Source organism: Macrosteles quadrilineatus, unplaced genomic scaffold (genome assembly GCF_028750875.1).
Source record: "Macrosteles quadrilineatus isolate MER2022 unplaced genomic scaffold, UCM_ALF_1.0 Scaffold_7__1_contigs__length_78375512, whole genome shotgun sequence".
NCBI classification, from domain to species: domain Eukaryota; kingdom Metazoa; phylum Arthropoda; class Insecta; order Hemiptera; family Cicadellidae; genus Macrosteles; species Macrosteles quadrilineatus.
In genome coordinates, this window is record NW_026542600.1 from 22,336,504 (window position 1) to 22,352,196 (window position 15,693).

The following is a 15,693-nucleotide window of genomic DNA, read 5'->3' on the forward strand; positions in this document are numbered from 1 at the left end:
GCCAGGGGGGTATTGAGTTTGTCAATCGATGGTTTTGTGAGAGAAGTTGGGACGGCCCAATCTAAAAGTTTTGAGTTCAAATTATAACAAATTGTGTTCTCAATCTCAAATAACCTGTAAAACCTGTAAAAAACTAATATAGAATCCATTGTAGAAAAAGTGTCTCGCCATTATTTACTTAATTTTTTATAATTTCTAAACAGTTTATTTCCAAAACTGTTAACAACAGAATCGCAGCAACACATCAAGATCATCCACCGTGATCAAGACAACATTGTTATAATTTTTTGTGATCATGATAAATTAGCTAGATTTCCGTCTAAAATCCTCAAATCATAGCCAACACTCGAAAAACAGATATAGACATTTTCATAAGCTTGCACATCAATCTTTAAATTTCATTACATTTGCTACCAAAAGGAACACGGTTCTTACGTAAACAGTGGGTGTAACTTAATTCGAGATTTCAATTCCAAATCCACTTGGTGGATCTACAATTGGCATTTTATCCTGAGATTCAGTAGATTTGAGTTTTAAGGCCAACAAAACATTAGACAGAAGGAATGTGTATGTTTCTTCTGTACATCCTGCTATGTGTTTATTAGGTTACAATAACCTTCCAACAGCAATGCATTTTCAATTTCACAAATTAATAAAAAGCAGTGTCTTGCAGCCAAATCATGCATAACCTAAGTCACCAATTGTTCTTAAAGACAATAGACATCATGTCTCAATCTCAAATCATAAACGTGTTAAATCCTACATGAATCGAAAGCTGTCAATTTATCACTAACCCTAAAAAACTAGAGTCTCATTAAAGTTTTGTTCCCTCACAGATAAAGTAACTACCAACTGGAGTAACCTACAAAATAATTAACCCCTTTCAGTTTGGGGGTGGAAGGGTATGAGTTGAATTTGGCCTAGGGTGTCATAGAGGGTTAATCTGGACCTGTCCCTACAAAACTAGACACACATTAGATTGTGTTAACACGGCATCAAACCTTTCTATGAGAGGAAGCTATTCTTCAGCCTACACTTGCTAGGTGAGAATAACTTACTGGGCTACATTAAGGATCTAACTAGGAGGAATTTGCCATTAGTACTGAAAAAATCCCAAACCAAAACTATTTTGTTCTCTGAATGAGTTTTGGTAATGTTTTCCGTGGTTTAATTATGAACTCTTTTTAGCTATAGGGTTTATTTAAATATTATCCTTTAAGATTTAACTTTAAGAAAAATTGTATTGTATTTTCATGGATACTCATAGGATACTCTCATTTCACTAATCACTTTTCATCTGTAGAGAGTTTAGCATTTCATCAAAACATTTAAAAGTATTTAACTAATAGTTTGTTTTGCAGTAATTCATTTTGTTACTAGTAGAGAACAAAGACATTAAAGGATTTGAAACATCTCGCGATTTAAAGAACCGTGCTTGATGTTCTTTACTAAGAAGGCTTTAATTTATTTGTTTTCAAAGGGCTTTTATGTTTTTTGGAACCGAATACAAATTCAATTTTGAAAGTCTTGAAGCATTTCAAGTATTAAGAAGGGTGCTTCATTTTGTTGTACTAAGAAGGTTTTTATTTATTATATTTAAAAAGGTTTTATACTTCATGTATTAGTATTAGTATTAATTAAACACACTCTCTTTTAGTTGTTAAGGACTTGTGTTTGTATAGCAGGTTCATATAAATATATGCAAGACCTTTATTCAATTTACACAATTTAAACATTTCACTGCAATTACATTTGCAACCAAGAAAGTTTTGAATTGAAAAGAGCTTTTATGAAGATTTTTCTAACAGTCATTCCCCTGAAATTTTAAGAAAACGTAAAATCAAATTTAAATTCTGCATTCTTCCCTAAAATATTTTGTATAATCCTTTTTTAATGTTATGTATAATTTCATCGCATATGGGGTCATTGTCCCTCAACTTTAACATTACCAAAATAGGTATTTTATCTAAACATCCTAATTTTTCCCCTTTAATCAAAAACAAATGTATACATATTGGTTTTCTCTGTAACTGTGAGTGTATGAAATTCTTCTTAAAAGCAATTTATGGTAATGCAATGATCAAAGACAACTAGACATTACTCTCACGATTGAGTTGTTCCCACAAAATGTCCTTCCCTTTAACTGTTGTTTAGTGTTGTAGTTATACAGTTGGAAGAATTTACAATAAACTCAGATGCAGTTTGACTAATTTACCACGTCTGCCAAAAGAAGATAAACATTTTAGAGTAACATACTCAGGTTTTGGATTTTATAGTGTTAAAAATGCCATTGTTGTTTATAAAATAAACAGTTAAGAGTTAAAATACTGTAGTACCCTTTAGTATTGTTGTTTAAATAGGGTCATCATTTTTAGAATGGCATTTGTATGTACATTTTGTTGAAAGTTTCTATAATAAATTTTTATTGTTTACTGATACGTTGATATTTTTGTAAAAATCCAGACTTTACATATTCAATGACGTTACAATTCCCTTTTCACTCAGCCAGTTTTTTTTTCTCACGTAAATCATTCTGGTTTTTCTTGAAAGCACAACACGAACATGTAGTATGTAACATTAAATAATCAGTATTTTTTTTCAAGTGTAAAACATTTCAGAGCTTAGGATTTTGAAACTTATCAATTAAGTATTTTAATACATTTCTTACCTATACTATACTGTATAACGTTACCAAAGTGTTATTGCTTAAAACGGAGTGTTCATAATTCTGCTAAAGGCCGTGAGGAACTTTTTTAACACGTTCGCTGCTGAGCGGTTGAAATTGGCCGGTGCCGGTTGCGGGCCAGGTGCTGTGCAGTAGTAATCGGCCTTTCCCATGATTTAACTTTGACAAGTCAGTGTGAGCTCAGCCATTGACGCGGAACGTTATAATCGTTGCCAGTCTGTAGCTTAGAATGCGAGCTTTATTTTGATGTAGGTTGGTACTAAAATTTCCCATAGTTTCCCGTCTGTCAATGCTTTTGTCCCGGTTTCGAGGATTTCCTGTCTTCGAGCCACATTACAAAGACACTGGCTACGGATCCAGTCAGTGCTGCTACCCTTGGGTGTTTCAGTGAACTATGTCCACTCGTGGGGTAACGCAGCACAATCACCCCTGCTCTTTTGTGATTCATCGGACTGAAATATTTGAATGTCAAATGGGTTCGCTGATTGGTGGTGTGCCGGGACTTCGCCCGGGCCTCACCGCCATTAGCGAGCGCCTGTTTGATGTATGCCGCAGTGAACCTAAAGTGGAAATTGTATTCAAAGACTAGAGTTTGCTATGGTCAAGTGGTTTTCTTTTCTACTAAAGATATTTCTGATGGTTCTTATTATAGTGATTTAGTAAAAAAAAACATGGACCATTTTAATTTTAATGGTCCCATGTTGTTCTACTCAGATAGCTATTCCATAATGCTGGAGGATGGAAATAAGGAATTTAATAGTACATATTGCTATAGTTAACAAATGTTAGTGTTCTGGGTTTAAAGGAAACTAAATGAGAAAAGGCAGATTTTTGTGCAGAAATAATCATTGTGGTTGTGATATTTTGGACAAAACAAATTATAAAAAACAACCCCGCTGCAGCAAACCTGCAGACTAAGCAGAAAATGTTCTATTTTATTGAAATCATCTAATTTGTTAGGATTAACATTTATTTCATGTTAATAATAATTATGTTTAAACACACACAATTTATCAAATTGTTATGACATTTTTACTATTTTATTTTATTCACTTTGTGTTGTGTCTAGCACAATTTTATGGGAAAGTTTTCAAAACATTTTAATAGTTTTAATAATGTTTAGGTGTGTAACAACAATTAATGAAAGTTGTTATTGTTTTGAGCTCTACACCAATGTTACATTTTTGGTAGAATAATGTTACCTAATCTGCTTTACCTACATGTGAAATGTACTTCTTGATCTGCTTTACCCACATTTAGAGTGTGCTGCACTCTAGGGAGCAAAGTCCTAACCACACCCTGATAACATTGTAAACACACTAGTAAGAGCTCTCAATCAGACACATACAGTACAGACATCAGTCAAAACGAACCTCTTCTAGTAGATAACACAGGTTACAGAGATGAAGAGTTTTATTCCTTATCCAGAAAACTCAGAGTTTCCCATAGAAAATCTCCCATATGGGGTGTTTTCAACACAAAACAATGTAAGTAGAACAAACTTTATGTCATAATTGAAGGTAAATCAGTACAGTATTTAATATTTTGTATGTGAGCATAGATTAATCTTTTATTATTCTGTTGTTTAAGCAGATTGTAGAAATACATTTATGATTTCATGTAGAAAAAATTTTAAAGAATTGGTTTTCACTATTTCTAACTGTATAGTTTTTAAAAATTCTATTTGATATTCATTGAAACAATGTTGTAATGTTTGGTATATTTAGAAATGAAATAAATGATTTGGAAGGTAATATTAAATGAGGGATAACAAGTGTGTTGATTTTATTTGGAATTCAATGATAGTGTAATTCCAGATTTTGGAGTTGTTTACTTAGCTCTCTTGTTTGTTGTGGACATAACCCACCGGTTTCTGTTTATCACTTGGAACGATTTCAAGGTCAACTGCATATGCTGGTCGTTTCCATAGGAATTGTTTATCTGTCTCTTTCCCAACTATTTAATTTATAGTAACTGAAAAGGGGGTTTAATGAAAAATATCTCACACTGTCTATTCCTCTCCTTTCAGAAACTGCATCAGTTAGTATTTTATTTTAATGATAGTTGATTATCAAATCTAAAAAAAATAATTATTAAAACGATTTTACAAAAAATCAAAAAGATCAAAATTTCAGTCATAACAAAAACATATTAAGTGTATTTTGTTTTGTTAAACAGAAACAACACAGAATTGGGGTGGCTATTGGAGATCAAATTTTAGACTTGAGCAAAATAAAACACTTGTTCAATGGACCACAGCTGAAGAATCATCAAGATGTGTTCTCCCAAGTAAGCAGTCTTTAAAATATGTTGTCATGGTTATTTGTGGAGGTTATATAAATACCAAATGGGTTTACTATCTAGTATTACATATAATACACATTCTCAATTCATCAAATACCTGTCTGTGCTATTGCAGCTTACAAATGACATTTAAAAAATAATTTTCAGGTCTTACATTTTATGATCAGTTATCTAAAAATTAATTCCTCATCCATCCTCATTAATTATAATAATTAATTATATGGAAAGTCGTTTATTTTTCAAGCAAAGTACAGCAGACAATTCATTCTCATATTTTTATGGTAAGAATGCAAAATAAATTGGTTTAAACTATATAGCAGCATTTTAAAACAAGGCATAGGAAAAGATGATAATCCAATATGTTGAGAGGATATAACTTGTGTACAGGAATAACAATTACAATAACATTCATATGTACTAAATGTGGTGTATAGTTTTGTGAAACGCTATTACATACACAAATACACATGAAAAAAATACTTCAATTTTACTACGGGTTTCTACTAAAATATAATTAATTTTTGATTAAACAGTATCATAAATTATATATAAAAAAAAGAAATTATGCCCTAACCATAAATTAGCCTTATAGTGAACAAACCTCAAATGAGATTAGACATTCAATATATATATACAACCATTACTACGTTTAAGTTTCTGTGGAGCAAAATGTTTCTGACTAGTAAATTTTTATACTAGTTTATGCTTTGAGTTTTCTATTGGTGCATGATTTTGTATATTATTGTTCTGTTGTCATCCAGCCATAGATAACTCAGAGTTTGGTTTTAGAGTTCACTGAACGACTTCATGAGCTTACCGAAGGCTGCATGGAAAGAGGCTCGCTCGGAGCTGCAAAATCTGCTGTCAGTGAACAACAAGACTCTTCAAAATCTTCCAGAGTAAGTTTTACTTTCCAGCTGACAAATATCAAGTTTTTAGCTTTAGAATTAAAAACTTCTAGCTCACAAAAGGTTTTTCTTTCATACAAAATACCATTGAAATCATTAACAAAAAAGGATTATTGTATATTTTGTTCACTTTTATAATTTATTAGTCAAAATTACTTATCGATGGGAATGGTTGTCATTTATGAACATAAACATCTACGTTTATAATTTGTGTTCTTATAATGTTCATATAAGGCATATGTATACTCCAAGTATACATCTTTATAAAGTGCCAGAAAATTTTATCGTAAGGTAAATGCCCTAAATACCGACACCTTAAGGTACAGTTTAAGTTCACATTCGTAAAATAATTTTTAGGTTATGTAAAACTTGTGTTTTCAGGATTTTTTTAATTTCCCAATGATATTATCTATCAGAAAACACTAACTTATTGAGGGAATACACTTTCCTTAATAGTTTTAAAGAGTTTTAATGTTTGTTTACAAATTAGGCAACATTCCCTAAATACCGACAACAATGAAAAATATACCGACAGGCTATGTCCTATTTACCGACAGCAACATTATAACACATGTTCCAGATATAATATAACCACACCACTTCCTAAACAAATATATTTAATCAGTTTTTGTGTAACTATTCACCTACTTGACTCTTTTATTTTATATTAGTTATGCCAAAACCAGGACCTATGACCTATGACTTTGTACTATGTAGATTGCGTAACAGACGACATCACTCTACCACAGTTACCTCGATTTGAACTTTCTTGGTAGTTAAAGCTTGTACTATATATTAGTAGTAAAAAAGTTTCTTATTTTAGTAAACTAATACCTAAATAAATAATAATATTATTAAATTTATGTTAGTCTGTACCTGATTTCAAGGGGGTATTAAAATGCAAGTAATGAAGATAACCTTAAGATATAATTATAGAAAATATGTACAGAGATGTGACAAAAAAACTTGAGACAGAAAAAGGAAACCCTATTACAGATATATATTAAAGACATAGAGTGGGACTTGTGACTCAAACTTAAGGATAAGATTAAGGAGCAAAGGTGAGGTAACCTCGTCTACCAACGACAGGCTCTTTCAAAATGTTCAAAATGTCAAGAAGAGGCACTTTCTCATCGATGTCATCAATTACCGGCCAAAAAAACTTCACTCCTTTCTGTTTCAAAAATTTAATACTCGCAGTCTTCTCTATTTTATTGATGTCGCGAATCCGTCCAATAAACTTTTTTGGCTGTGTTCCTTTTGATCCTTGATACGGCAGTATGACCCAATTACCAGTATGCACGTCGTTCGGGTTAATCTTTTCTTCCGTAGAAAACGACTTAAAGTCAAATGTGTCACTTGAATTTTCTTGTTGGTCGTCCTCTTCACTCTCAGGAATTGTATTTTCTTGAAGTTTTACAACAGTGTTACTCTTCTTTTCAGCTTTTACCTTCTTTTCAGCTTTTACCTTCTTTTCGAATTTTTCCATCTTTTCTTTCTTAATTCTCTTGACAGTTAGTTTCATTTCTTGCAGAGTTCGTCGTTTTTCTCTCCTTTCTTCTATTTCTTTTTGTTTCAAGGCCTTTCCCTCAGCTAAATTTCTATAATATACCTTCCATTTCTCTGACGACACTACGGTAGGTACTTTAACTTTGGGTCTCTTCTTTTTCAATGCTGATTCTTTTTTTTGTCCAGGCCAAAAAAAACAATTTTTAAACGGAGACGGTACAAGTGATGTGAGGGTATATTCGTCATGAGTAGAAGATGATGTTGGTGGTGGAGTATTTTGCCTTAAGGGTGGCGGGTTCTTTGAAAGATGATCAAAAGGAGAAGATACAAGCGATGTGTTTTCGTTTAGATTAGTAGACGATGTCTGTGGTGGAGTAGGTGGTGATGAAACGGGACTTCTTGCTGATGATGATGATGGTAACATTTTACTTATTGATTGGGATAAAGCTTGATTTTGAGGACATGTATCTGAAACCACAGTGACTGGTAAATCAAGTTCTTGAGCAACAGAGGGCTCAAGGCCTAAGTCACGAAGCAAACTTTCATTCATGAAAATTTCTTGGTCAAGGTCCAAGTCAGAAACGTCTGCTAAGTCAATTATTTCATCAGGTATGTTAAGTTCAGATGAATTTATGGATGTTGTTCTTAGTTCAGGTTCTTCTACGATGTTTTGTGTTTCTTTTGGGTTCAAATCGTTAATTTGTGTAGTGTCATTGTGTACGCTATTATCAACATGTAGAGCATTTTTGAGATCTGATCTGATTTCAGTCCATGTTTGAAACAGGGATTTGTCACACTCATCTACTGGGCCACCACGCCTAAAGAGTTTAACTTTATCCAAGCCCATCTTATCTTCAACATACCGCAGCACATAATCGATTTTATCCGATTCAACAGTGGTTTTTGTGTGGCCTAGTTTTTCTTTTTGGGCTAAATTGCCGACAATTCTTGTTAAGTCGATGTCATTGACGTCCAGTGTAGCTAAGCCACACGTTTTGAACCCATTTTTTATTGTGTCGGGCTTCAGAGTCGTTACCATTATCGATTGGAGAAGAGGTGGGAAATCTTCTTTCTTTAGTTTTTGAGATTCATTCTCGAACCTCCATTTGGATACAGCTTTCTTCCACGCATTTTTTAATGGGTGGAACACCGCAACGTCTAATGGCTGCAGCAGATGGGTGGCGTTAGGCAAAAGAGCCACAAGCTCAATTTGTTTGGTGGCGCAGAACTCGCTCAATTCAAGGGACATGTGTGAAACATGTCCGTCCATAAATAGGATCACTTGCCGGGGGATGTTTTGTGTAGTCAGGTATGGTTCGAATGTGTTGGCTATGTATTCGAAAAAGGTCTCACACGTCATCCATCCTGACTCGCTTTTGCCCAAACCCCATCCATCTGGTACAGCCATTCCCACTTGGAGTGGTATTCGTTCGTATGCGTATAGCACCATTGGCGGTGCTACGCCACCATCTCCTCTCACAGTCATTAGCACGGTCACATTCTCCTTATCAGTGTTTCCGGATACATTATAAACACTCTTATCCCCCCCTGGCTGCAATGACTTTTCCAGTTTTAGGGCTGAGAAAAAAGGCAGTCTCGTCACAGTTATATATTCGGCGAGGGTCTTTGAAGATTTCCATTAGATCATTTTCCTCACAGTAGGCTTTCACCTCAGCGAACCAACTACTAATACCTTCCTTCGTGATTGAAGCACGAGATGTCGTCAGAGTTTGACACTCTCGAACAGCTAGGTTGGTATGCCGACCCATGAACAGCTCATACCATCTTCTGCCTGGCTTCTCATTAACGAATGGGTTTGGCTTCCCTAATTTAGTTATCATTCTTCCAGCACTGTGGATCAGCTGCTCCTTTGTCACAGGAAATCCTCTGGTTTTACATGTCAATACCCACTTTACTAACATTTCTTCTTCCAAATCAGATAGCAAAGGCTTCCTCCCGAGTTTACAGTTTTCATCATACCGTCCACTAAGTTTGTCATGGAGCGTAACTCTTGGCACACCAAAACGCTTGGAAGCCGATGAAGTTGTTTCAGCACCACTTCGTACTGCTAAGATAGCACTTTTCATGTCTTCATCACTGTACTGTTTCCGCTTTTTTGGTGGTAGCGTCTTCACAGTAGGCATTCTGAAAAAATACAATTAGGTTACTCGTATATAAAGAGAATTTGTATCTTTCTTTACACATTGTTCGTACACATAAGTATAGACACAAATTTCAATCTACGATAATAGTTATCTTAAAGCTTGTAATATGTTGATATTTTAGTAGGACCATATTTTTTTCAAAGAAATACCGCCAAGCATGTCTCAATTATATACAAATGCATAACATTTAAAAGGAATAATAGTTTTGGGACTTTAAAATGTGTTGTTTCATACATATACACTCAAAGTGTTAGATGTCGGTATTTTTTGCTTGTACATATGTTAAAAATAAATACCGACAAGGGGGTGTTGGTATTTGGAGAAATGGCAGATATTTGCTTCAAATACCGACATAGTTAAAATAAAAAGAGGTTATTTCGGAAACCGGCTTTTGCAATTACAGTTTAACTACAAATATATTTAGCTACTAATTAAAACAACTATTCACCTTAATGATAAAGTTTCTAAGCTTAAATCCCTAAAGTAAATATGCATTATACATAGTGAGAACGTACAAGATTCTTACCTGAAATAGAGGAGGCATGCACCACTTGACGAAATTAACTCACAGCAACGGCACAAATGGAGGGAAACTACTTCTTCTTCTTCTTGCGTGTAGAGAAAAACAGTATGAATCCACAGACGTTTAACTTAAGTTTTGACAGACGACGCAAAGCTTATTTTTCGGCGTTAAACCAGGCCATGTCAGTATTTGATACATTGTCGGTATTTAGTGCATCTACCTTATCAGTTAAGATTAGCACAGCTGTAAAAAACCACACATACCCAGCATAAGTTTCCAAAATAATCCCTTGGACTTCTTTCTCAGTTGAATGTCAACTATACTATTCAAAAACAGTGAAATATAAAGTAGTAAAATTATGAGAAATGCAGAAATCACTATTTTTTTTTAACAGCCAAAAGATAATAGGCCTACTGTTTTCGTAAATCCACTGTGCTTAATTTTTTAAATGAGATGTTAAAAACTGAAACCTACCAAAACAGATCATACATTTACTCGTCACCACTCATATTATCCCCATCCTATGAAGATAAATGCGCTATCCCGTCCTTTGAAGATAAATTTGCTATGCCACAATATATAGCAGATAAACAATATGCATCATCTTAATTTGTTTAGGGTTTTGTCTTTTTTGAAAATATATATAAACTAAAAAAAAATGGCTTTACAGAGAGTTTAGTTTATTCTATGGTAGTACTGAACTCCACCTCAAATTAAACCCTACTATAACACCTTTGATGGAACAAGGGTAACTTTTAGCGAATTTCCCTATAGGGAAGTAGCTATTACCATAGGTCTCATGGTAAGACTTAGGCCCGGGACCGATTTACTTTTTCATTTTGGTGTCCCCAGAGGCCAAAAACACCATTCGTTCAAATTTTTATATATGTATATATATATATATATTTGGAAACATTATAACAACATTAAGTACCCTTTTAAATTAATTTTAATTAAGAAACGACATGTTTCGACACTTAGGTCATAGTCATGTATTATTTTGTATTTCCACATCTTTATTTATGTTTATATGTTCATCTCTCCTCCAGCCCAACCTTGTTGCCCTTTAACTCTTCCTATACATTTTTGTAGCTAATAGAACTCCCACATTATGTATTTGCCTTTCTCAGCTAGATACTAAATGCTAGGAGTTGTTGTGTTTTTAGTGTGTTAGTTGCTCAAAGGGAGGCAACAATGCATCTGCCAGCCAAGATTGGAGACTACACCGACTTCTACTCATCCATGCACCATGCACAGAATGTTGGGGCCATGTTTCGAGGAGGAAATGCAGCTCTTTTGCCTAATTGGTAATCCCTTCATTAGGGAAACTGTTGAACTATTACTAGTGGTGTGGTCGTAAAATTATCAGTGGAGGAACACTCCCCATAGACTCAGAAAAAAACACAGGTCAATGGGTTTTTGTATGTAAAACAGTGCAAAGCAATGTGGGAATGCTTTTTAGACTGCCATGCCATGTTGGTAATCTTCCAATTTCACGTATTATCTTCTTGGCACTATAAGGTAAATTATTTAAAGAATATAAGTTTATATCAGAAAGCATTTTTGGTGAATGTATTTAAGTTGTCACTTCCTGTTAATCTAGTTAACAGTCCTACAAAGTGTCTTGCATCATACCTTTACAAGAAGACTAATTATTTAATGATGATTTTTTAATTGGTACACAATTAAAAAAGTTGTTTGTTAATTAATTTCAATTAACAACTTTTAATCGAATCTGTTTTATCTGTCAATTGCCAGAAAACTGTTTGATGGTTCTTGTTTTCATAAATCCATATTTTCCACATTACTTGGCAAAATGTATATTTGTTTTAATTCAATACACTATATGGCACATCTAATCATTCAAAACAAGTTTGTTGCATAGAACTGATTTTCATGTAGTTGGATACTTTGGAACACTGTTTATAAATCAATTATTAGCCAATTTTAAAGATCAGTTTATGTTTAAATAATTATTCTTTTACTGTGATCACATGTGACTGTTCGATCCACTTTTAAACTCTTAAAGATTCATTAATTACGATTATGAGATGGGGACCCACCATCGAACTGGTGATCTCCATCGTAGAAGACTAGTCCTAACACTCAGCTATTCTGATAAATATACAAATGTTTTTTAGGAAGCATATACCAGTTGGGTATCATGGGAGAGCTTCAACAGTTGTCATATCAGGTACTCCAATTAGACGACCCAATGGCCAGACTTGCCCATTTGAAGGCGAGCCACCGGAATATGGACCTTGCAAAAACATGGACTTTGAACTGGAGGTAGCTTTCTTCTTTGGGGGACCTTCCAACAGCCTTGGAGAAGTGATTCCAATCGAAAAAACTGAAGATCATATTTTTGGGTTGGTTCTCATGAATGACTGGAGTGGTGAGTTGATAACTTTAATTTATTAGTTATGTATTATTATTTAGTAAAATATTTTTAAAGTATGTTTTCAATATCAAGCAGACATGATTGAATTATAAAAATGGACTTTTAACAAATCATTGGATCCAAACATATTTTAATATGGTTTTCATCTCTTCTTTTAATTTTGTGAAGACCTTTCTACGCCAATTTCATGGAAAATGTTCACTAATGTATTCTTGGATAGAGAATTGCGTTAAAATAAATTTATAATTTCAGCACGTGATATTCAAAAGTGGGAGTATGTTCCCCTGGGCCCATTCCTCTCGAAGAATCTTGGGACTAGTATTTCACCATGGATTGTCACCATTGATGCTTTGGAACCTTTCAAGACTGACAACCCAGAACAGCACCCAAAGCCCTTCCCTTACCTCCAGCACTCAGAGTCCTTCAACTTTGACATCAACTTGAGTGTTGATTTGAAACGTAAGTTGTTTGTAATTTTGTTAATTTATTATTTTATTTAATATAACTATACTTTTAAATTTTGACTTTACCGTATGGTTAGAGACATAAAATATTTGTTGCCCCCTCTTTTTGATTATACAGCCACACTACTACAGCAAAATTTCAAAATAGATGATAGCTTTAACATTGCTAACTTTTGCCCGCTTTGGTTCTGAGAGAATTGACCCCTCATTCTCTTGTAAAATGAGAGTTTCTCTATTATCGACCATCAATGTACCCGCTAAGTCCCTGTCTTTAAACCTCAACCATACAAAAATGAAATGTAGACCATCCAAAATAGTTACTTGAACATTAGTGGATATAGATAAAAGATTGGAAAACATTGACTATGACTATAAACAATGAAGTTCTCCAGAATTAACACAAGTGACTGAGAACAGACACACATGCAAAACCATAGCATTCAAAAGGAAACCAGTTTCATGCTCATCACCACATCATTATTTTAAGCTGATGCCTACACAAGGTGTGAAACATTATGATATTTGTTGTCAGGGCTGTGCTCACTGCATATCATCAGTGGTTATTCTTTTCTACTAAGATATGCTTTTTACACTCTTTTTGCTACCCAAATCTTATCAGCCAAAATTCTACCCAAAAATAAATAAGAAACTCAACTGGCAAAAATTTTCAAATTCATTTTCCTGAAAGAAAAAGATTTAACTATCAGGTTGTGTTGTAAACATTATTTCATATCTTGTGAACTTTAAAACTATACGAGTAATTAAAATGCAATCGTGATTTTTGTGACTAACGCTAGGATAAAATATGCAGTGATGTAACTTTGATCTACAGCTGACAACAGTCCAGTGGCCGCGACAATCTGTCGTACCAACTACAAGTACCTCTACTGGACTGCAAGGCAACAGTTGGCCCACCATTCTAGTTCCGGATGTGTTCTTCATGCTGGGGATCTGTTGGCATCAGGGACTATTAGTGGCCCAGTAAGTATTCATCTGAATCTGTGTTAGCGGAAAGTTCATGATAATGTGAATAGGATGGCGTGAGTTTGAATTTTCTTTATAAATACAAGCTCAAATTTTTGTGTTCATATACCAAGTGGTGACACAAAGAGGAATGTTCTTGAAATCAATCCATGGCTTGGGGCTTAACGTAATTAAATAAGATATATCATACCCTCAAAAATCATTTGGAGCACCGCTCAGTTACAAAGTTCAACTATGGCTCCAAGGCTTGTTATCCAATAACATTATTGGTTTTAGTGCTCAGTGTTTATTTAGTGTTTCATACATGTAAATTGAGGTGCCAGAACTACAATGCACCAAGAGCTATACACCTCCGTTTCTTCAAACATCCCTCTCCTACCCAAAGACAGTTTTATTATGCTCATGATAAGAAATGGAAAACTTTAGTGCAATACTAAAAACCTTGCTCACTAGCTGTGAATAGTGGCACCTTTGGAAATAAGAGAATAAGAATTTTTTGGAAACCACAAATCATTCATATTACGGTTATAAATTTGTAAGGTAATTAATTTACAACTTGTGTGTAGCAGATGTGATTTTTTTTTAATTCAGAGAGCAATAGTAAACTAGTTCAGTAATAAACTTAGAAATTAATATGAATGATGTAGTTTGATTTCTAGACATCAGACTCATTTGGTTCAATGTTGGAGCTCGCCTGGAAGGGAACCAAACCAATCAAGTTGCTTGGTGGAGACTGTCGTAGATTTCTGCATGATGGAGACGAGATTATTCTAAATGGTATGTGCAAGTATTAAGTGAAAAATTTCTGCAAGTTGAATTGGTTCTTTAAATTATAATCCACATGGAGTTTTGAAACAAAGTAATCACTAACATGAAAGGATTTCCAAAAGATATCAAAAGTGTAAAACTGTAAAGCATTGGCATTGTCAGGTCAGCCATGAGGGATCAGTCATGTCTTGTACATTGATTAAAAGAAAAACAATTATGTAACACCCAACAAGACATTTTGACAGAAGGGGACTGAAACCGTAAAGTTTGCATAAGTATAAATGGAACTGTTCCAATACTACTTCAAACAAAACACAACGGGACAGATAAAACACCTAGAACATTTTTCTATTGCTGATAAAGGTTTGGAATAATTCATCTTGCATCAACCAACATCAAGCAGCCTGAAAACTCTCTTTGTCCTAACATTGCTAAAAATCATTCCTATCCAATAATAGACAAAAAATTCATTTAATTTCCTCCCATTTCATTTCCTCCAAACACAACCCTTCTTAAATGTCAAACATCTTTAAAAATCAATTTTAGTATCATTCGATAAAAAGTGCAAAACTAAACAAAATAAATAAAATACAAATTAATTTGTTCTGTCTTATTTGGTGTACCGTGCTGCAAGTCTAAAAGAGAAGCACCGTTGGAATATTCTTAATGCTAAATTTGTAATATTTCATTTGTGATTTTATGCCTGGCTCACTAAAATAGTCCTAGTTGACTTCATTATAGGAAAAACATTTTACAAACAATGAGATAAACTACAGCATTAACTACTGGATGTCTCATTGCAGGTTTCTGCCAAGGAGATGGGTACAGAGTTGGCTTTGGTTCGTGCAAGGGAAAACTTCTTCCAGCTCATCCATTGTGAATGAAGACTTTACATATTTTTTACAGATAATATTGTAAAACACTGACAAAATGTAAAGGAATTTTTTTATATAAACTATGTTAAGAGTTATAAAACTAAGT

At 33.9% G+C, this 15,693-nt stretch overlaps 1 protein-coding gene across 1 annotated transcript; it reads left to right on the top strand.

Annotated features, from left to right (window-relative positions):
• The first annotated feature begins 4,027 nt into the window (after positions 1-4,027).
• LOC128998371 (fumarylacetoacetase-like) lies at positions 4,028-15,693 on the top strand. The gene is made up of 9 exons (XM_054424480.1): positions 4,028-4,173; positions 4,865-4,975; positions 5,780-5,889; positions 11,262-11,402; positions 12,237-12,490; positions 12,749-12,955; positions 13,793-13,941; positions 14,604-14,721; positions 15,516-15,693. The coding sequence occupies exons 1-9, from the start codon at positions 4,090-4,092 to the stop codon at positions 15,590-15,592; spliced, it is 1,251 nt and encodes a 416-aa protein (XP_054280455.1). The 5' UTR covers positions 4,028-4,089; the 3' UTR covers positions 15,593-15,693.